Genomic DNA, 21895 nt, shown 5'->3' on the forward strand with positions numbered 1-21895 from the left:
AGGTAGTCATTTCAGGGGGTTTGAGAGTGGAAATGGTCAATTCAGTAGCCCCGAGCGTCCAATCCCAGCTGGTACTGAAGCTTGATGCGACACATTCCTCAGTGTAAACCTAGTACAGTTGGACCCCGAAGCCATGAACCTCTATTTGACCCGAAACAGACAAACCAGCCCAGCTGTGGAGAAATGCTTAAGAAACAATACGTGGATGACCCAAGTCTTCAGGCTACACTCGCAGTGAGAGCGTAGATGGAGAAAACAGTTTGACTTATGAGTGTGCCGGCCTTTCAGGTGGGCACACAGGCTCAGGAACTGGGACTGTCACCTTCATGCTGATTTACTGTGAGCACACAATGACCGTGCCTTCTTTTTTCGCTATTGTGATGTGCATTTGACTCCTGTGCAGTGATACCATGCGCTTTGCTTCTCTCCTTCTTCACTTTGGGTTTATGCTGGGGTCGATGAGGAAGGTCACCTGGGGGTCTTGCTGCTGAAAGCAATAGCTTCGCTCTTTATTTCTGGCTTTGTGCGGAAAGGCGGCCACGCCCGGTATCTGGTGCATACATGTCTATGGTAGCTGGAGGAGGTCAGGCTACTGTACGGTGTTGCATTTCTCTCATCCCCCCGAGTTTTACTCTTTGTGTAAGGTTTCATTGAAGTTGTCAACGATTTACCCTGTTCTCATGCCCCTTAGTGTGTGTGTGTGTGTGTGTGTGTGTGTGAGGGAGGGGGGGAGGGGGGGATAAAGCTAGAAGCAGAGAAAGAGAGAGACAGATACATAGCGAGGAAGAAATGTAAACAGTGCACTAATCCTGTATTATTAATATCTCAGTAAGTCATATGACCCAAAAAACTTAAAGGCCAATCCACATCGACATACAAAATACATGTAATAGAATCATTTTAGACTAAAACGAATATTACCATCATCATAAGTGACATATAAACACAAACCTTTCTGGGCAAGGGCAGACACTTTTACAACTACTCAGGGTCCAGGGCAGACTGTCATGTCTCGGCCTGTACATAAACATAGCTGTCTCATAGGCGTCAGCAGGTTATTAATTCCAGTCATTAACAGCAGAGGTACCCAGCATGCTACTAGAAGTAAACACTACTAATCCTTTAGATCCTGCACACTTGGGAAAGGTTATCAATCATGTGTCACAATCAGATTATCCAACATTAACATAGTGGCTCAGGAGTCTGTTACTGTAAGTCAAAGTCAAAAAGGTGTACAAGTGAGGTTTTCTGCCTGTGGGTATGTACATCACACGGAGGGGAAATGTAGAACTAGGCCACAGGGGGGTTTAGGAAAAGCTTCATTTTGCTTATGCTGCAAAATGCAGGTGCAATCTCTGTAAACAAGTTAATAGTGGTAATGTCAAGTCAACTGTTTGCATGTGAGATGTTGAATGGCAGTTGCAGTTAAGTTGAAACACTGAAGAACTGAAAGAGTCTAGGGCATACGTGGAAGTGGAATCACTAAAAGGCATTTCAAGTTTTAGTTTCAAGTTTAAGCACTGAAAGCAGTTGCGTTTTCAGTGTAAGACAAGACATTGAAATGTCAATCGAAGTGTAAACGACTACAGCATTTCAGTTTCAGTTAATTCAGTCGATTTCAGTTAAAGTTGTGCAAGAGGTAGATTAAGTGTGGGCTGTGTAAATAATTGTCAGTTGTTATGTAAGCAGTGACAGCCGTTGAAATATCACTTGAAGTATTTGAACTGTTAGTTGAAGAGTAAAAATTAAATGAAGTGTCAGTTGATGTGTAGCGGCTGCAGATTTAGTCTCTGGGCGGGTAGACAATAGCACATTAAGTTTTAGCCCTGTTGTCATAGAATTGTATTCAAATTTACATTTTCTTCCAAATAAAAAATGAATCTTTATCCCATGAAAACTGGGAAAACTTTTAGATCATATGATGTGACAGTTCATGATTTGTGAACAACTACATGCTATTGCTATTTTTAGTCACAAACTAATACTGTCATTGGGCCCATATTCTCACACAAAAGAATTATTTCAGCATTTGGCAACTGTCTGTGTAAAATGAATACAATACTAATCCCACAGTTTTAGTGTTTTACTCCATTTTTCTCCCTAATGTTCCCATTTCTACTTATCAGGTCAAAACAATCTTCCTCCGATGATCTGGTTTCCCTCTCTTTCTGTCAAACTGTACATCAGCTTAACAACCCCTAGGAAGTGACTGCAAACACGAAATAAACTGTTTAGGCCTCAGAGCGCACAGAGATAGTGGACGGGATCATCACTCGTCAAGAGCGATGGCCCTCCCTCGCTCTGGTCACCATCAGTGTTTATTTAAAAGGTCTGCCTGTCATTGTGGTGAATCACAAGACAACAGTTAGAGATTAATATCTGACGGATAAATTAGGCTTTTACCGTAAATAACCAGGTTGTTATTGTGGTGACCTCTTATATATATATGGGAAGACAACCAAATGAAAAGAAAATATGGATGTTCCTCTCCACAAGCTAGTGTCTGCAGGGATGTCAGCTTAGCTCCTTCATGGAAAGAATCCGCTTACTGGCAGACCTGATTATCCTGAAACCAGACAGACTTGGAGGGAGTCACTAAAAACTTGAAATGAGTAAGGAGGTTGGATATTGGTTAGATGGATCTGCCCAGAGCATGCTTTTAAACCAATACGTTTGCTATATCACCTTCCCTAAAAAAGAAGATGCACCAACTGCCAATGACTGACATTAAATAACTGGAAAACCACAAACGATAAATTAACATTATGATTATTGGTGATGGTCGGTGCTACAGCGGGTCTGGTATACCCAGCAGCTTATGTTGGCTAATGTAAGCTAATGTTAGCAAACTTTACCTAGATATTGCTTTGATTCTGTTTTCTTACTTTATGGCTCTTTTATCCCATAATTGTCACTTAAGCCGCATACACATGATAGGCGGCAAAACCGCTTTGCGCCGGCCGTTCCATTGATTTCCTATGGGGAAAGCGGTGCCGCCCAACTATGCACTGCGCTACACCTGGCGTTGCGCACCGCTCGGATTGCCGCTTTGCGCTGCGCTCAAAGTTCAAATTATTTCAACTCTGACCTAGTTGCTGCTGACCTTTCGAAAGCGCAATTAATGAGATAACAGCATGTCATTACCTAGCAACAGGAATATCTTCCTTGCCACCCTTGATGACGTTTACCTGCGCTTTGCTCTGCACCCTACCTAGCGGTGCGCAGAGAGCAAATTGTGTATCATGTGTAGGCGGCTTTAGGCAGGTGAGGTAAAGTAACAGAGCTGTTTCATAACCTTTGCTAAACAACTGCCACAGTGGCCATAAGAAATAATAGGGACTTTAAGCAGCGATGGTTGAAGGGACGGTTACGGTGTACCAGAAACATTCCAACGGGTTGCCGTATTAGTGTGTCTGGCAAACCAGTCATTCTCCAATAGTAGACAGTTAGGCTACAACGCCAAGAACCCATTGGAATGTTTATCAAACACCGTAGCCGTCCATTCAACCGTCGCTGCTCAAAGTCCCTAAATACTGAATAATGCTGCTGACACACGCTCTCGCTTTAAAGGGGACCACCAGAACAGAAAGGCTATTGGCAACGTACTTTGCATTTCCAGACACTCACACTTATTGTTATTCCTATTGATACAGTAACAGGCCAAATGTGGACCATGTGAGAATTCAAGGGTGGATTTTTCCTTTAAACTTCACCAACACATGATGCCAAAGCAAAACAATAAGCTAATAGCTCTACGTTGGCTAACCAGCTCAAAATCCTATACTGCACTGTGTGATCCTCAGTGGGCTTTTTAAAACCATGCTGTGATAACAGAGACACCTACTTACTGTTCTACCGAGTCAGCTGCTGGGGACCAATTGGAGCAGTTTACCCAACGAGCAACAGCCATAGAATAAGCTTGACATAACACAGTTAATTGCCGGCAGCCTTTTTTAAACTAAACAGCAGCTGGTGCAGTGGGGAGTATGTGGGCTGAGAGAGAGAGAGAGAAAAAATTTTTTTTTTTTTTTTTTGTGTGTGTGTGTGTGTGTGTGTGTGTGTGTGTGTGTGTGTGTGTGTGTGTGTGTGTGTGTGTGTGTGTGTGTGTGTGTGTGTGTGTGTGTGTGTGTGGTAGCAATGGTGGGGCATGTGTGGTGTGTGTTGTCAGAGACTTGGGGCTCTGAGGGGTCATATCACATTAAGTGAAAGTTACAGGGTTGAGCCTAATCAACCCCAGGGGAGAACCTATCACTTCCAACATTACCTCACACTATGCATTTAAGACCCTGTTAAGAGGCTTTGCCTCAGTTTTCCCTCAATGACGACCATGAAACAATTCAGACTGTATAGTGAGGGCAGGGATTATTAAACCAAGTCCAACTCCTAATGAAATGACTTACAACTGTCTAAGCAAACTGTTCACTTGGCACCACTAAGTTTAAAAACATCCCAGAACTTTTCAGCAGCTCTGACATTCACTAGGGCTGTGTGAGTCTCTACAGCTGAACCTTCAAAGTGAAATGACATAAGAACAGTGTCTAACACGTCTTGAAGAGTCCTGGTTACTAGCAGACCTTTACATTAATGCATCAGCAATGTCCTCAGCATGTCGCTTCTCTGCAAACATTGAGAGTTCATCTTGCAATCATTATCTCAGATAACAAGCCATCATTTGCCGTCAATCCCTACGTATGTACTGACCGTTGTGTTTTCTGCCCCAATAAATACAGTAGTCTGTAAAAGGAATTTGATCTCTCTGGCTGGTCTCAAGACTATTGCATATCCTGCAGCACAGTAAATGACTCCTGTATTACTTGTGTCTATTCTTAGCTTATTTTAGTCTTCGTATTGTTATCTGTTGCCTGATTTTGTACTGTCTTGGCCAAGTCTGCCTTGCAAAAGAACCTCAGTGGGAAGTTACATTGATGTGACTTGGCAGCTGGGGTATAAATAAAATATTTTGCATTGACATTGATATTTTAAAAGGAAAGTTTTAGTATAATGCTGCTTTAATACCCCCCAAAATAAAATGTCTTTTATTTAAAAAGTAAATGTAGAACTTTCATTGTAAACAAGCATGGTTTTGCAGTGTTTCTCATCTACACTGTGTGCCCTTTATCAAACATCGTGAATGCCTTTCCTTCCTTAAAACATTTGCAAATCCTTTTTGAATCTTTAAAAACCTGCATTTTTCATGTATGTGTGCTCCTTTCTTCTTTTATTATCCGTCCTCATGTGTGTGCTGGTAAAGCACAACATAAAAACAATACAATGACATGTACATAAAAACAATGCTCAACAGCACTACTAGTGGCCAGTTACCCACATTACAGTGAAGCATTCAGTCCAAAACGCTGTGTAATATATTTCTTAGAGTGGTTAGTAAGTTGTGTTACAAAATTTGTAATTTTTTTTTTTTTTTACAAAAAAGACCAGTAAGTCAGTGGACGCTTAAACTGCAGGAGTCTGGAAAAGCAGGATTATAATTATACCTTAAAGTCTGATAGCCAACTTGTAAGGTTAATTGCATGTGACATTTGATTTACCTTTAAATCTTCTAGTACAAGATACAGGGAAACCTTTACCACCTTAAAAAAGTCAGTAAAAGTATAATGAATCATTCTGGGTGATGTATAATTGAATTAGACATTGGTTTAACTTTCACAACACCAGTGGCTAATAAATAAAATGACTAGTGGAATTTATGTGAAGCATTTAAATGATTGGGTCCAACTGGTTTACATGACTTGGTGAGAGCTCATAAAAACTGAGTGTTTTGAAATATTAAGGCCGTGATAAGTCTGTACTTGTATTATAAATATTCCCACCATAATGTAAATATGCCTTCAGTTTCTTTTTCTTTTCTTTTTTAAATACAGTATCATAAAGAAGTATCACAGAAAAGTGTTATCTTTACTCTTAAATGCAGTCATTCAGAAGTCAAGCCACTATGCAAAGGGTACTTTTGCACATTTCATTAGACCTTAACAGTGTAGGTATTGTTTACAGTATGTGTTTATTTTCTGAGGACTGGATCATCTAAATTTAAGTACCAGAAACTGAAAATGCGGCTTTAACACATTCTTACAATTGAAGAAAATCATAATTCATTAATCATAATTTCTGCATCAGTACAGTTTCAGTAATATTTCAGCAATCTGTAGCAAATTCTATACTGGTAATAATGACTTTAGACATTGTATAACTGGATCTATGAGAAATCAACTCGTGATGGAATAATTAGAGATAATTATCAGTATATCAGAGATTGAAGGAAAGCTAATAATATTATCATGACATTTCTGAGTGAGGACAGACAGATGAAGTGCTGTTAGTTGCCTGGTGTTGTGGAGGTGAGCGGGGCCCGTGCAGGAGTCCTCTGGGGACTCCTGACAGAGACAGAGCGCTCTTTGTGCTGCGGCGCCCCTGCCCTGGTGGCCTGAAACGGGCCAGGACCGTCAGGGGACTCGCTTTCCACTAGGTCAGAAGTGTTCTGTCGACAGCTCATTGATCACAGCTCATCTTGTCATTTGATCGTTCTTCATGAAACGATTTGCAGACACACACACTCATATACACACACATGCATTCACACTTTAAAACATAATCAGATACTCCACAGCGGCTAGTAAAACAATGTGGTCTTCCTCTCCGGTCAGGGAATGTAAAACATAGAGTGTCCAGTAGTAGCTCTACAGGCAGGGAGAGAGCTGGAGTGCCGGGCTGTCACTGCTACAGTAAAACATGGGGCCAAGGGCCTCGCAGTTTGGGTTAACAGGCTCCCAGGACTCGTGAAAAGTGAACAAAAGGCCCAGCTCTGAGCCGACCGCACAAGACGCTGCCCTGGGTTTCACTGGCCGTGTCCTCCGAGCTCTCCTGTCGCTGTTAAACTAAGTGGACTTTTATGGGTGAGCAGTAATACATGCCTCTGTGAGCCGGCAGCGTAACTATCGGCTATAATAATTATAAGGAGCACATGGGAGCCTTTGTAATTGTACGCATCGCATCACTATAAGTCTATTCATAATTATAAAGTCTTCCTATGAGCAATGATGCGTTGGACGGGCCTACATAGTCAACTTCAAGCCATAGCAGTGAACGGTAACATGGAAAGTGAGTTCTGCTCACGACTGCCTGAGAAAACATCGAACAAGTTAAAAACCTGAAGCAGGAGAAGGGTGCAAAGACAGTGATGTAATATTTTCAGACCACAAAAAAAAATAGATTTAGCAAAAAGAGGGGAAAAACTATGTTGATAGTTCACATATATTTATAATATATGCCTGTGGATCCAGATCAATCAGTTATTTACCCAACCCTGTGTCAGCAAGGCCCCTTCCAGGAATTCCTCCATATCAATGTTGTGAAGCAGAGAAATAAAGTAAAGCCTGAGCGTGATGAGGGTTCCAGGCTGCACTCAGGTCAGGTGGCTAAGCTGTGCTGTGCAACTCAAATGGCCCATGACTTACCACACAAGAAGGTATGTGAAGACTGATCATCTACTGCATGTGCAACAATATTTGCTTTATGGATGGCTAAAATGAATGAGGACTTTCCATGTTTCGACAGGCATGAGAGTCAAGAGAGATGAGTGTAGGGACCAGAGCTGGGTCAAACAGTTGTTACAATTAAATCTCAGCATTTAGTTCATTTAGCAAAGAGCACCAGATTGGTACTCGTTGCATTGCTCTGTGTGGGAAAGACCACCTATCAACCACCTGAGTAGGCTTAAATAAACCCTAGAAAGTATTTCTTGATCACTGCTGGACACGCGTTTCAGCATCTGCAGCTGTGATTTTACACTGACTTATCAGCCGCAATGTAATACAGCTGTAAATCTTCATTCATCCCCTTGTATCCTTGTAACCTGAATCTCTATTTCCCATCTTTTCCAGACTTACAGAGAGACAGCAGGCTATAGTCAGTGCGGTTACTGAGACAATTTGATACACATGTCTATTCTGACCCTTTACCTTTAATAAAATGTGAAGAGAAACAGGAAACATTGGATTTGGTGTAAACTGTAAACATTCCAGATCTTTACCGAACCATACACCGTGCCTTACTAGGTCTATATATTGTATATATAATGTTTTACAGTGTTGAACCTGTGGTTGCGCTACCCACAGTGCAAAACACACTGCTGACGTGTTCATCCCTTCTATCTGGGGAGGGGTGAGGGTGCTGGGGTAAGAGCACTGGGCTTTTGTCCCACCACATGTCTATTGTGGCTAAACCTTTCCCTTGGGGGCAATTAGGACCTTTTAGTTTGTTGTAAGAGGACCTAAGTACGAGTGGGTTGAGCCAGGAAAAACATTTTTGAGCTAAACCAAAAACAGAAGCGCATTGAGCTGCTCTATGCTCCGGGACTTCTGAGCATCTCTCTATTAAGAAATGTGCTGGCCTGCATTGAACAGACAGAAACTGTGGCAGCTTTACAGGGGCAGGGAGGTGACGGGAGTGAGAGAGCTGAGGAGGGGGAAGGCTTCAACTCCACCTGAGGCCTTGCCAAGATGGCAAACAACTCAAGACCAACAATGTTGGTGGCAAGGACATGCTTCACCAGAATCGAGAGTCAGGGGAGATCTATCTTTCGCTTTAACTTTCACATGGCTGGATGGAAAACTGGGGAGAGTGAAGTGCGACGGGTAACGGTATGCAGTGAGATCTGCCGTAGCGTGCAGAAAGCAAACATGCATGTTGTTTAACACAACAGCCAATGAAAAGGCATTACTTTAAGTGATGGCAGCTACAGCAGAAGTGTTAGTGTTGTGTGAGAGATAAGAGTTACGAGTAGGTCTAAGTGAGTGATTGAAGGCGTTAATGTTTGCTTGCGTGTTTGAGAGATGGCTCAAGATAGGTATATAGAGAAGGGAAGGGGGAAACGGCAGAAGAGAAAAGCAGGTAAGACATAATTGAGTGTACAAATTCTCTTCATGCGGGGACCTTATCTCCCTGCAGAAGGAAACGTTTCCCATGGCAGGCCTGAGTGGATCGGCAGTGAACAGTGTTAGAACCTCTGAGCAAAAAGCCATGAGTGATGAGGAGGGGTTAAGAGAACTGAACCCATTTAAGTCACCCAAATAAGGGCTGTACAAGCCCATGATGGATGCTCTGGAGTTCCTGAGGGAGAGCGTGCTAGCAATGGGATGGGTGGGGAGCGAAAAGGGGTCCTGCGATCCCCACTTAATAAAAACAAATTGGTTTGATAAACGACACAGGCTCAATGTCTAAAAAGAAATATGCACACTAATTTCGAACAGTAACATAAGCCATTTTAAAATGCTGATGGTGACATTTATTGTTAATATGTGTGTAACAAAACAATGGATTAGGACTGCTAACAGTGTGCCATATTTTTTATATCAGTGACTTCAGACAATCTCAGATCTAAAAGGCAAACTGGCACAGGCCATATGCAGCTGTTGTTAAGCAAAGAGCAATAGAATTTATCGTTAAGAACCCTTTCAAAATACACACCACTTATTAGTCTACTAAAAAATGAAACACTTGAGTGGTGGAGTAGATGACTGCGCAACAAGCCAACATTTCTCTTGAGAGGTTCCTGTGTACCATACGTTGTTACACTGGACTGCGCTGTAATAAACAGTTATAGTATGTTTAGACAGACCAAGAGCTTAGCATTCTTCCATTACCCATGTGTTCCCAGAAACTCCACAAGTGTGTCGCTTTACCTAAGTGCATGTTTCTCTGTGTGTGTGTGTGTGTGCGTGGGCATGCACTTGCATAAATAATTGTGTGCGTGTATGTGTGCCCTCAATAAAACATTTCATGGGCTTCCTCTCTGAATTGTTACAAGTGGTGCCATTATTTAACACAAGGCTCTGGGCAGCATGAAGAGGGCATGGGGGTGCAGCATACTGCCGCTTAACAAGCACACTTAACCCCAGCCGGCCATGCTAAGCCAAAGAAAGGAAAGGTTGTTCAACAGCAGTGACATGGCACAGGAGGGCAGTCAGGCCAGGGTAAGGAGAGGAGGGGACAGCATCATTAATGAACCAGCCTGGTCCATAGGCTCAATTTCCGTACACTGAGTAAAGAAGACAGTGTTCAAACTAAACTAGAAGGTAGGCACAGGGTAATTCAGGAAATTTAAACTCAATGTATATGGTATATGTACTGTTAATAAGCCAAACAGAGTCACATTTGATTGTAGCCTCCATGTTGACTTATGTTAAAAAGAACACATCATTTTTATAATACTGTAACAGGTATTTTAGTACATGGAAAAAAAAACTTTCAGCTGCATATGTATAACTCTTTCTGCTCTAACCAGCAAATAAGGTAATAACTACTACGCACATGACATCTACAGCCAGTGTTCACCTTAAGTTTATCTAAGTGGAAACACTAAAAATCTCCCCAAAGACAAGCCCTCACAGAGGCATAAATCTGTAGTGTTTTTATAAGCTCCTTGTTATGTCTGTACTTCTATTTCGGTTGTAACAAACATGTTGCCTCACTCAGTCCAACATCATGGGAACCATTTAAAAGAAATACAAACTCTGCTCGCGAAAGAATGTTGTGTAATCATATGTTCAGCTTATTGTTATTGTGTGCCAAGTATTCATTTTGGAGAAAAAAAATACTACAAAATTACTTAAAAAGGTTAGAAGCTCTTCAGCTAAAAAGAAAAACTCAGATAGGGTGGGGAGACGAAAAACTTAAACAAAAAAGTAGGTGTGGACATTTCCAGCTAGATAGCTAGACTAACTCTCTTCAAGCTCCCTGAAAAAAAGGAGTCCATGGGAGGGTTCAGGGATTCATGAAGTCTCGCAAGGTAATTGATTGCTCCTAGAGGGGCAATCTGTGTGGGATTTTGTTTTTCTTTTTTGCAGCCTGCAGGAACAGAAAAAACACACATGGGCCATTCTCAGCAATAGAGCTATTAGGGAGAGAATGACTGTGTGAGTGTGGGGGTGAGGAGCCTGACAGCGGGATGAACACTACTTAAATATTACAGTACACACACTCACCCATACACCCCAAACGTAGTCTAAATACAGAGGCGCCCACTGTTAAAGCCGGGGCATTAGGAGATGCAACGGATGCAAAGACAAGAGAATCTGCTCTAGACAGGCGAATTAAACCGTGACCTATGGTCCCCATTGAGTAACATTAGCGAGAGCTTCCTGTGTGCAGGCACCACTCTGTTGACCGTTCATCATCGCCCGGGAAGGTGGACAGTCACCATTACACACACACACACACACACACACACACACACACACACACACACACACACACACACACACACACACACACACACACACACACACACACACACACACACACTGACGCCTCACTTTACAATAACATGGCGGCAGCCATGACTCCACATCTGTCAAGGGGATGTTTAAAAAGAGTCATCATTATTACTCTTTATTTTGAGGTGGATGGGTACAGGCTGATAGCAGGAGACCCGTCTGGTTAACGTTGAGTTCCTCTCCTTAACCAACGACTCAGGACAGGAGCACAGGCTCGGGCTGGGGGGGGGGCTAGATGGGTACTGACTTGGAAGGAGGGGGGGCACAGATAAGCGGTGCCCTAGGTCCGTTGGCCCGGGGGATCTTAAATCATGGTCATTCACTCCCCAGAGTTCACAAACATCAGCATTCCCATCGCTCCAAAACTTCACTCTTATCAACTGGCTTATCACACCGATCAGTTATCTGGTGCTCGAACAAACACATCTGCTACCATCAAACACTCACTCCTCCACACACAAACACAGACAAGCAAAATGAAGAATGTGTCAGGGGGAAATGAATACAGAGAAACTCAGTCCAATAAATATGTGATAACCTAATGTCATTTGCATCTACCGTACCTAGTAGAAATGAAAGTAAAGCAATTTCCAAACTTGATAGACTGCACAACTAAGTTTTTCAAAGTACTGTAATGCCCCTTTCCTGCTGAAAAACAAGGAATATGTGTTTGTGTGTTTATGTATGTGTAATTCTCACTTTTGTTCCCAATCAGGGAGACAACCGGCTGGATATCAGATTCCTCGTTGGCCTTCTTCAACATGCTGAACCAATCCTCCAGATTCTCAAAGCTCTGGTAGTTGGTGATATCGTAAACCAGAAGAACCCCCTGCATTGGAAAAACAAAAAGGAACAACACAGTCCTCAGACGTTGATTTGAGCTGCTCACCTTCACATTCCCTGGATGTGAGTACACAGCTTAATTCTTATATTCATTCATATTAACGTGAGCAATATTGAGGGAGAAAGGAAACAGTAGGTGGCACTGCTCCTCTTCTTAGAGTAGGGGACAGACTCGCATAGAAGGGGGACACACTTACCGACACATAATTTAGGGTTCAGTGCAATTACTATCTAAGTGAGACTGTGTAAATTCACGTGGATCACTATTAAAATGAAAATTGCAGTTTGTCCATTTACAGTTCCCAGTTTTGTAAGCACAGTCCAGAATTTGGTGCGGAATAGAGGTGAGGTTTGGTTATCTACTATCTGATCTTATGTATGAAGGCTGTCTGCCTCGAGACATTCTCCTCCTCCCTATGCAATCCTCAACACTGTAGGCACTGCAGAAACATGCATGCAACAACACCAGAGCCATGTTTGAGCAAACACTGAGGCCAGAAGGGGGTGTTTGCATGGACACATAAATTAATCAAAGAGTAAACACAGATACAAGAGTTGTTGACATAAATCAAGACAAATAATCAGATAGTTTAACTATCTGCTATCACTGCTTAAACTTTAGCTATTTCTAAAGGGCTGGAAATTAAACATGAGCCAAGGTAAATGTCTCTACTTTTACTGCATGATGCAACACGACTGAAGGGGTGTCTGTTGCATTTTGCTCGGCAGACATGCACTGTCACAACACACAACGTTGGTGACGACAGCTCAGGCCTCTGACAATTACTGTGAGTCTCTCCGAAACAGCCATGATTGATTACAGGACGCACAGTGCTGAACAATAGGTGTGGAAGTTCCACCCAGTGCCGACTAGAAACTCCCTAAGCAAAGTGTCGTAATGTGACAGTGATGTACGACATTTTGCTTGTGAAGGAGTGAGACAGTAAAGGAAGTGCTGCAGACATGGTTAATATACAGTACACACTATAAGGGCACAATTTAGAGCAAAATAACATGTCACTTTCACTATGTCAAAGCCAAGTAGATTCACGGAATAGGAAAAAAAAAAGCCTTCAACTAATGTTTGTCTAGCTTCTATAGACAAACATGACAGAAGTGCGCTTGCATATAGTATATGGTGACAAGTTTCCTGCTGCCTGTGCCCAAATGTTAGATCTTGTGCTGCAGTACGGTTCTCAGATTAGACAAACCACAGTCTTTAAGTAGGCCTCTTCAAACAAGAGACATCCTGGAGGTGACAGATGGCACTTGTCTATAGCAACACGGCTACCTGTGGACGCTGATGTTGCTGACACATGTACAAACTAGTACGCACTGACACAAATTACAGTGATCACAAAGATCTCGGCTGTCATTGTAATCAACACATTGTTCAGTTTTCCATAGGACAAGCATTAAATGAGAGTAAATGGATCAATTAGCAGCCTATTTTTGACCTACAATTCTTTGTGTATGAGCTAGTGCTATCAAATACTGACCATGACGTTTAATAATTTCAACTTCAACGTTCAATTAAACTAGGATGTATTTACAATTTGGGAGCAATAAAAGCATACATGTTTAGAAATGTATTTTAGTATTGCCCTACAGTGTGCAGTATTATCAACATTTGTTCAGTCTGCTACAAAACATCAAACTGTAACAACTCTGTAAAAAGAGATGCACTGATTTTTAAAACTCTATTGACCTACTACCCTCATTCTGAATCCAAATGACAGTTTATTATGATTTGGCTGCAGACAGAGGGAGTGGCAGGCTCTTAATGAAGCTGGAGAGACTGTAATAATAAGCCTGAATAGAAGTCACCGATTGCGGACTATCAGTTTCAAAAGATTCATAATCTTTTATTAATCCCACAATGGGGAAATTCACAAGGGAATTAGGATTGGACACTAATTCTTCCTGTGCTTCATATTACTTTGTCATAAGCATTCGAAAGTAGTTGGTTTCTAGCTTTGCATGTACATTTCTTATCCTTCCTGAGGCTACTGGAGTCAGTTTGCTTCATGTTGGAGAAATAAAAGACTAAAGTTCAGAAAACAAGAGCAAGCTGCAGCACAAACCAGAGATGCATATGTTATAGTGCGGTCAGTTAAACGCGTTATTAACGGCGTTAACCTAAACCCATGTTAAGGGCATACATTTTTTATAATATTAATTAAGTTAATATAATATTAACGTTCTTTTTGGCCTAGCAAACTTTGTCGTTTTTTTCACATGCTGTTGCAACAACTAGTAACGTTAGAAAAACTACAACACCACACCGGATCTAGCTAGACCGGAAACAAAACAACAGGCACGCCGCACACACTTGTTTGGGCTTGCGAGCCGGCCAAAGAGTAGTAGGCTAACGTTACGTTGTGAGTGGATGGCGAGTGCGAGACGCCGAAATAGATGCCAATAAGATTCTGAATGGAAAGTTTACTTTTAAAAAGTTTCCAAATTGACAAGACCAAAGTGATCTGTGTGTTTTGCCTATCATCGCAGCACATCCAGTCTGAAATACCACATGATGGCCAAGAACACAGCTGATGCAAATTCTCCCCTCGTCAAAGCCAGGCGACAAAAGCACAAAGCACGTCGATCCACTTTTCCATGTTGATAAGAGCATTCAAATGAGAAAAATAATGGGACAAAAAGAAATCAATGAATTTTAGAATAGATAAAAATATGAGATTAATTGCGATTAATTGCAAGTTAACTATGACATTAATGCGATTAAATATTTGAATCATTTGACAGCGCTAATATTTTAGGCAGAAAAAAAGGAGCAACAGAGGATTTTGTGTTAATTTGTGTGCGTGTGTGTGTCACCTTACATGAGCTCCGTATACATATTTATCCAGCATTTTCCCTCCTAACGTTTGGCCTCCAATGTCCCACACCTGCAGGGTCACGTTCAAGTTGCCTACAGAGGAGAAAAGAGACAGAAACACCTCCAACATAAAAAAAAACCTGACATTTAAATGACAGAAATATTTTGAAATCAGCTCTATAAAGAGTGCATCGATGTGTCAAAAGCCCCACTTTCTTTCTTAAAACTTCTGTCTGCTATTCGATTATTTAACATTCAAAAAGAAAAGTGATTATGCTGCAATTTGTGGGTTTCCATTCTGGATGTTTTTGTCCTTTTGAATCATTAACTTGTTTGTTTTAACAAAGCTCATAATCCTGAGGAAATAACGAGCCAGCTGTAACTGGAGCCTGTATTTTGTGTGAGCGATTTCTATAATAAAAGTCCACGTTCTTGATATACATAATGGAAACAATAAATCAGCGATTAATCTTTCAAGCTAAGCGCTTTTGCCTGGCAGGTCACCCACACCTCACATCCAAGAATATCCATCCCAGAGATCGAGGGGGATGAATAGGTACGCTTACCCTCTAATTTAAACATTCTCTATACCCTGGCAGAAAAAAATATGACTTCTTATTAGCCTGGGAAGAGCTGTTTGCATTGTGCCATATCCTGCCAAGTTAGGAAAGTGAGGAGAATTATGTGCTGTTAAGGAAAATAGCAATAATTAAACACAAAATGAGAGGAAAAGAAGACTCTTGTCCCTATGCATGTGGAAAGAGAAGGAAAGGAGTGAATGAGAGGGAGAGAGAGAAAGACGGGCACAAAAACCAAATCCAAATAAATATTTTCTTCCTCTGGAAAATGAAAGGGGTGGTTGAAAAAAAAAAAAAAAAGTAAAAAAAAAAAAAAAAAAAAAGAAGGAGGAGGAGGGAGGACCAGACAGCGAGGAGTTTATGTTGGTGTGATGAGGGCCCGGCGCTGGGCTGGAGCGGCGATGGGGAGCAGAGCATACACTGTGGACACGGCTGGACGACTCAACCCCTTCATAAGTCCCCTTTTTAAAGCAAGGGAAGGAAACGCTGAGGTTTACAGTCACTACATCTAGACTATACAGTGTCAATGTAAGGCTACATTGAGGAGTGCAATGAATAACAGTTCCTTGGTGTTATAAAGAGCCATCCCCACCCATCCACCATGCTTAGACACTAGCTTTATTTATGTTTCAGAGATTCACACTGATTCAACAGAGCTAACATTTTCTGCTTATACTTTGCAAGAAGTAGAAACTGTGATTGTGACCCCAAATAGATTAACCTTAAAAACTGATAACAAGGTCAAGAAAAAGGGCATGTTGATAAGATAATTGTCCTCTTAGTATGACGTGAAGTGGAAGCAGACAAAGCAGCGTCAGAAAGTTAGAGAATTTATCAAGTAAACTTCACTTCTAGTCAATCCCCTTCACTGCACTGGTTTGGCAGAGACATCTGGAAGAGGTATTGTTATAAAAAGCACACACAGAGGAGGCTGTTGTGTGCCAGTCGGCCTCGCCTCACCTCTCCATGCGTTGGAAAATGTACATTAAGTTTGACAAGCTGGGCCTTCATGGTGAGTGGGGCCAACGCTGGCTATAGGCTACTCTCCCCCCTGCTGCAAAAGACCCTTACAGCCCCATAGAGACCCGGAGAACGACACAACCTCTCCAATACAAGGCAGTGTGGGGGTCCTAACGAAGTTTGGGACCACCCAGCTCGCAGAGCCACCCTCCTCTTCATCAGCTCATCAACACCCAATTCCCCAGAAAATGGGCCATTTAACAACTCTGCTGTTGAACGCAGTGTTGTTGCTGCCCCAGTGACACAGACGTATGTCCAATATATTTAAACAAAGGTTACAGTTTAACACTGGAGAGTTCAGTGAATAGTTCAGGGAAAGAAACTTACTGGAAAGAGAAGTCAAACGATTAACAGCATTTGTTCAAGTTCGCATTAAGACGTTTTGAGCCCAGTCTGTGCTTATGGTTGGCTTTTTCATTCTGACTCCACCACATCATTTTTGGGGGTTTAGTTCTCCTAAGTCTCATAAGCTGAAACTGACACAAAATCAAAATAGAAGCTTTCAGCCAACTCACAAATCAGCATAACTTTTACTTTTAGCACTTAATTTGCCCATGCTTAATGTTGTTTTATTAGTAATGAAAGAATGGAGGCACTTTGCAGATTTCTGGAGCTTAGACCTTGGCAGAGTTTTAGAAATGCCATTTAAAATGCTGAAAATCCCCATTTCACATGGTAGGAAGTAAAAATGGAGTGCTTTCGTCTAAATATAGCATTAGTCAATAAACATTTATTTTACAGATCTAAGGGGAATACAGAGTGTGGCTTTATTTCTGCGGGTTCAACATAAACAAATAAGAACATGAATGTTTTATGTGGTGCAGGACAAAGATCGGTTGAACTTGGGGATCAGTGATATGGATATAAAATGTTAATGTATTTACTCTGTACGGTGCCCACAGAATTATGAGCAAGGCTCGCCCGTTTGGACATAAGCTGTCCATTGGCCTTGTGGAGTCAAAAAAAAAGTGTGCTGTTTGCTCTGGAGAGAAGAGCTTTCAGAGTGAATAAGCCTGAGAAGTGGCAGACGCTCTACAATGAGGAGCTACCAGAAAAGACACATTCAGCTCCTGAGTTAACCTGAAGAACAAACTCTGCCTGGAAATGGTTGGACAAGAAAACATGAGCAGTGGCAGAAAATATGAGAAATAAAAATATGACAGAAAGTGTTGATGGAACAGGCCTCAACAGGTCTGTTAGACTTTTTATTCAGATTCTGGATCTTTTGAACACTGATAATGTAAAAATACACACAAATATCCAAACCTTAAGGTCGATATTACAGTATTAAAAACCACCACTTACAGTAAAGTCAGTCTGTCTTAAGTACAATCTTGCCAAATGCATATCCTCATATTTTTATTGAATTACCAAGTCTGCCATTACATGCTTGCGCAACACGCGTGTCCTTGCTGAGTCTCTAAACAAACGAGCACTCCCAAAAGATTATGAAGGTGTCTCACCTGGAAGGCTTATTCTCTTCAGAAAGAAATCCAGGCCAATGGTTTGTTTGTACTGCTTCCCAAAGGCCTCCTGTGCAAACCTGGTGGCGAGTGATGTCTGAAACAGGGAGACAAAGCGAGAGACATGGTGAACAGGGCGAAAAATACAGTATGTAATTTAAAGCAGTGTTTTTAAAAGAAAATGCTTTCAGAATGAAGGAGAAACCTTGATTCAGTGCATAGTATTTGCCTGATAAACAATATTCACACATATATGCAAGCGAAATCACAGCATGGCCCAGGGCAAAATGCAAGATGCTGCAAAACTCCTTCCAGAGAAAATATACAGTATATTAAAGAACTTCCTGAAAAAGTGATATTTCGGTGGTGAGCAGGAATAGAACAATTTGTATTTCATAAACACTAACCAAATGTCAAAGTAAGCTTTTTACAATTTTCATTTAATTTTTCTAAAAATACAATAGTTTAATTTATCATATCACAACACTTCTATGTGATTCTTTTCCACAATAACGTGCAGCCACGATTCTTTGGCGATGCAACGACATATGACCTGTAGGACATCAATTTAATTCATTATAAATCCATTTAAAGCACCTTAAAAAAATGTTGTGATTGACTGAAAGGTACGCTGATGTAATTGTCTGCCTCCTCCCTGCCGTCTCACTACTCGGCCACGGCTGTGACAGTGAAAATCAACGTGAATTACAAAAACAGGTGTCGGAGGATGTCATGTCTACAGACTGCAGACCTAATAATTGCCACAAATTATAAAACCTCCATCACTGTCACTGTTGTGTTTGAGGAGGGGAAAAAAATAGTATGTTAGGGGCTTGCCTGAAATCCATGGGAATTCATAGCGCAGGCTTGACATGCCAAGTTTAATTCATTTTGATGGATGAGGATAGGGAAAAAAATGAAGTGCTGAATGTCTATTAGCTATCTTTAGAGCAGTGTGCTTACATAAACACAACAGAGAAGTAAAGCAATGGGATTCCCTGAGTGTTCATGTGGCAGCAAATGCATTTTAATGTGGTACTTGCCACTCACTGAGGGTTACAGGATTTAAAACAAAATTCTTTCTTTCAATCCACTAAGCTTTCACTTGAGCCTATGTCCTTATCTACCTCCATTCACGTTAAGAAAGTTTAGGTTCAGCCAAATAATGTTTCAAATAAGACTGGACTTGTTTCAAATTACTCCAGGAAAGATGCAGTCTAATTAGTCGGAAAACCCTTATCATGGATGACCCAAATCTTCTTCAAGTAAACAAGAGTTTATTTGGGTTTCTTCAGCTATTGATTTGTCATTGTGGCTTCCACCTTTGATATCAAACCTTTATGTTTATCCCAACTTGGATTTTTAAACGTATTCCTATAATTAAACCTATTGAATGTGTGATCATGGCCTTTACTAGTGGCTTTCTTGATTAACATTTTCTGCAGAATAAAGTTTTAGCCAACTTATTCTTTTAAAAGTTCACTAACCCACAGCCCTTTTTAATATCAGCCTGCAGAGCATGTCAAAGGCTCAAGAGTGACTGAAAAATTACTAGAGGTGACTGACGCAACAAGGAGAAAATCGGCCATTTAAGTAGCCCAAACAATCACTGACAACACAGGAATAACAAGCTTGGACAGCAAAAATGTATTCCACATGCTCGCGTTGGCCTAGTCGGCCATTTGTCTTGGCATTCCAGTAGCTTGGCTCTCTTCCCTCAACATAGTCCTTTTTTTCCAACGTACAATTGGAACTAACCAGCGAATGTAAAAACTGGCGTAATCCTGACACTCCAACAGAGAACAGCACAGGGTCACCAATGATACCAGTGCCGGGAAATGGGGGAAGTTCTACTGAAACAAGAAACTGAGAGAGAGGAAAAAAAAAATGTCAAGCTGACTATGTCTATGTGATGCAACTCAGATGAGAGATGCAGTGCATTTTTGCATTATCGCATCATAACTGGCTCTTTATTCTCCTTAAACACTTAAGACAGATATAAATGTTGGTATTCTGATGAAGAGTTTGACTGGAAATAGCATTGCTGGGAAGCAGCATCCATTGATACAGGACCTGCATCAAAAGCGCTTTTTAAGAGAGCAAATATTCAGAAAAACTCAGTGGCTTCTAACTCAGGTTGAAAAATAGACCTGTGTAAATTAGGCCCAGCACCTTACGAGCCTGGCTCAATGTGAGACTCCATATTTTTAAAACATGTTGCTCAGGTGGACAAGTCTTCCCACATCTCCCTATATTTCTGAACGGACAACCAACCACAAGCAAAAATACCACCGAGACTGCTGTCCAAGAAAAACTGATCCGATTGCAATTTGCTCAGCAAATTGACATTAATAAGGGGGAAACGGCATTCAAGATGTCAGTCAGTGGTGCCTACTCAAAATGGGGGGCAGGGCTCCTGTTTTCTGCCCAAAACAGACAAGCAGGTAAGTCATTCAGACAGTGACGAGCTGACACCTGGCAGCAGTGTGAGGAGGGTTATTAATGTAGCGTATCTACTGGGAACTGAGTTGTGTGTGTTCTCTGCACCCCCTCCCCCAAAAGAAAATGTCGACTCTCCAGAATGAGAACATTCATTTTTTCTCATTGGGTCTCACCATTACTGCTACATTCATTTTCTTTCTCCCAGAGGAAGGAGAGATTAGTTACGAAAGGGGATGTGTAGCTGAAAAGCACTTGACGTCCCTGGCTCACATTCACACTCATTCATTCGAGGATTCAAGATGCAGTGAAGAAGAACCATAGCTGAATTGTCATGACAACCTCCTTGCTTTGCTGCAACTGATTGTTTGGTGTGACTAGGAAAACATTACACTGTTGTGGATGTAAGTTCGGCCTTTTTAATCTACATCTTTATACCGTATCAACTTACTGAATGATTCAGTCCAGTAGTTCTGAAAGGGAACAGTAGTCCTAAAGCATGCGTAGATTTAGCAAAGAGAGAGACAAATGCACTGACAAAAATATTTGTTCACAGTTTAGACATTCATAAAAAAAAAATTAAAAAAAAGAGTCTTTACACATGACGCTTTGTTATTTTATTCTATCAAATGAAAAAACAGCAACATTTCTCATATGGGCTATCCAGACATAATTTTCTTAAATGGGGCCCCACTCTGGAGCCAAACGCATATTGGGGTCCTTGGCCAGGAGAAGAGAGGTATACTGATGCAAAACAACCACCAGCTGCAAGAGCCAGGCTAAGAAACTGTCATACTCTGCATAATACTGTACAGTGCAGTGTTTTACCCCGAGTTCACTGAGCAGTAGCTGCAGCCCCAAAGTGTACGACAAATGTAGAGACTGTGAAAATGCATCATCCAGCTATACTTCCTATTCAACACAATTAATATAAGCATTTTATTTTTAGCAAACTACTCTATAAGGGAAATTTGTTATACGTTTTCCTTCAAGCCTACCTATTGACTGTTGAATTTTAAGTCTCCTAAATTCTAAAAGCAGGCTACACATTGTTGAATTTAGTTGGGGCCCCTTTTGATAAGTTAGTTTTATGACAATGGCAGATAAAAGCATAACAACTGTGACTTTTTTACACTGTAAGCCTATGTTCTAAGTTACTTTAAACACAGAACCACCGGCACATAGCCTACAACTAGTTCAATTGCACATGCAACGTGGATTAAAGGCTGGGTAGACTTAATAGGTTTAGAACAACGGATTTGTGCCAGATTTAAATCTATAATGCTATCTTTGAAGCACTATAAAAACTACACCTGGTTGTCCATCCTTTGTAAAACAGGAGTAAGAAATTTTTTTTCTAAAGTAGTACTTTAGGAAAAAATGGTGTACATTTTCATTTTGACTAAGAGCAGTTATTGCGCTACATGA

At 41.2% G+C, this 21895-nt stretch overlaps 1 protein-coding gene and 1 long non-coding RNA gene across 5 annotated transcripts in view; one reads left to right on the plus strand and one right to left on the minus strand.

Annotated features, from left to right (window-relative positions):
* Window positions 1-21895, minus strand: part of rab28 (RAB28, member RAS oncogene family) — a 30308-nt gene that overhangs the window by 6326 nt on the left and 2087 nt on the right. For all 4 annotated transcript variants that reach the window (XM_039813234.1, XM_039813236.1, XM_039813237.1 and 1 more), the window contains 3 exons: window positions 18029-18125; window positions 14972-15060; window positions 11988-12117 (listed from right to left, as the gene is read on the minus strand). In XM_039813234.1, coding sequence (XP_039669168.1) covers window positions 11988-12117; window positions 14972-15060; window positions 18029-18125 — 316 coding nt within the window. The remainder of the gene's footprint in view (window positions 1-11987; window positions 12118-14971; window positions 15061-18028; window positions 18126-21895) is intronic.
* The window catches only part of LOC120566668, a 31581-nt gene continuing 21785 nt past the window's right edge, over window positions 12100-21895 (plus strand). The window contains exon 1 of the long non-coding RNA XR_005640444.1: window positions 12100-12194. This is a non-coding gene — a long non-coding RNA (uncharacterized LOC120566668). The remainder of the gene's footprint in view (window positions 12195-21895) is intronic.

The sequence above is a fragment of the Perca fluviatilis genome, chromosome 10, assembly GCF_010015445.1.
Source record: "Perca fluviatilis chromosome 10, GENO_Pfluv_1.0, whole genome shotgun sequence".
NCBI classification, from domain to species: Eukaryota; Metazoa; Chordata; class Actinopteri; order Perciformes; family Percidae; genus Perca; species Perca fluviatilis.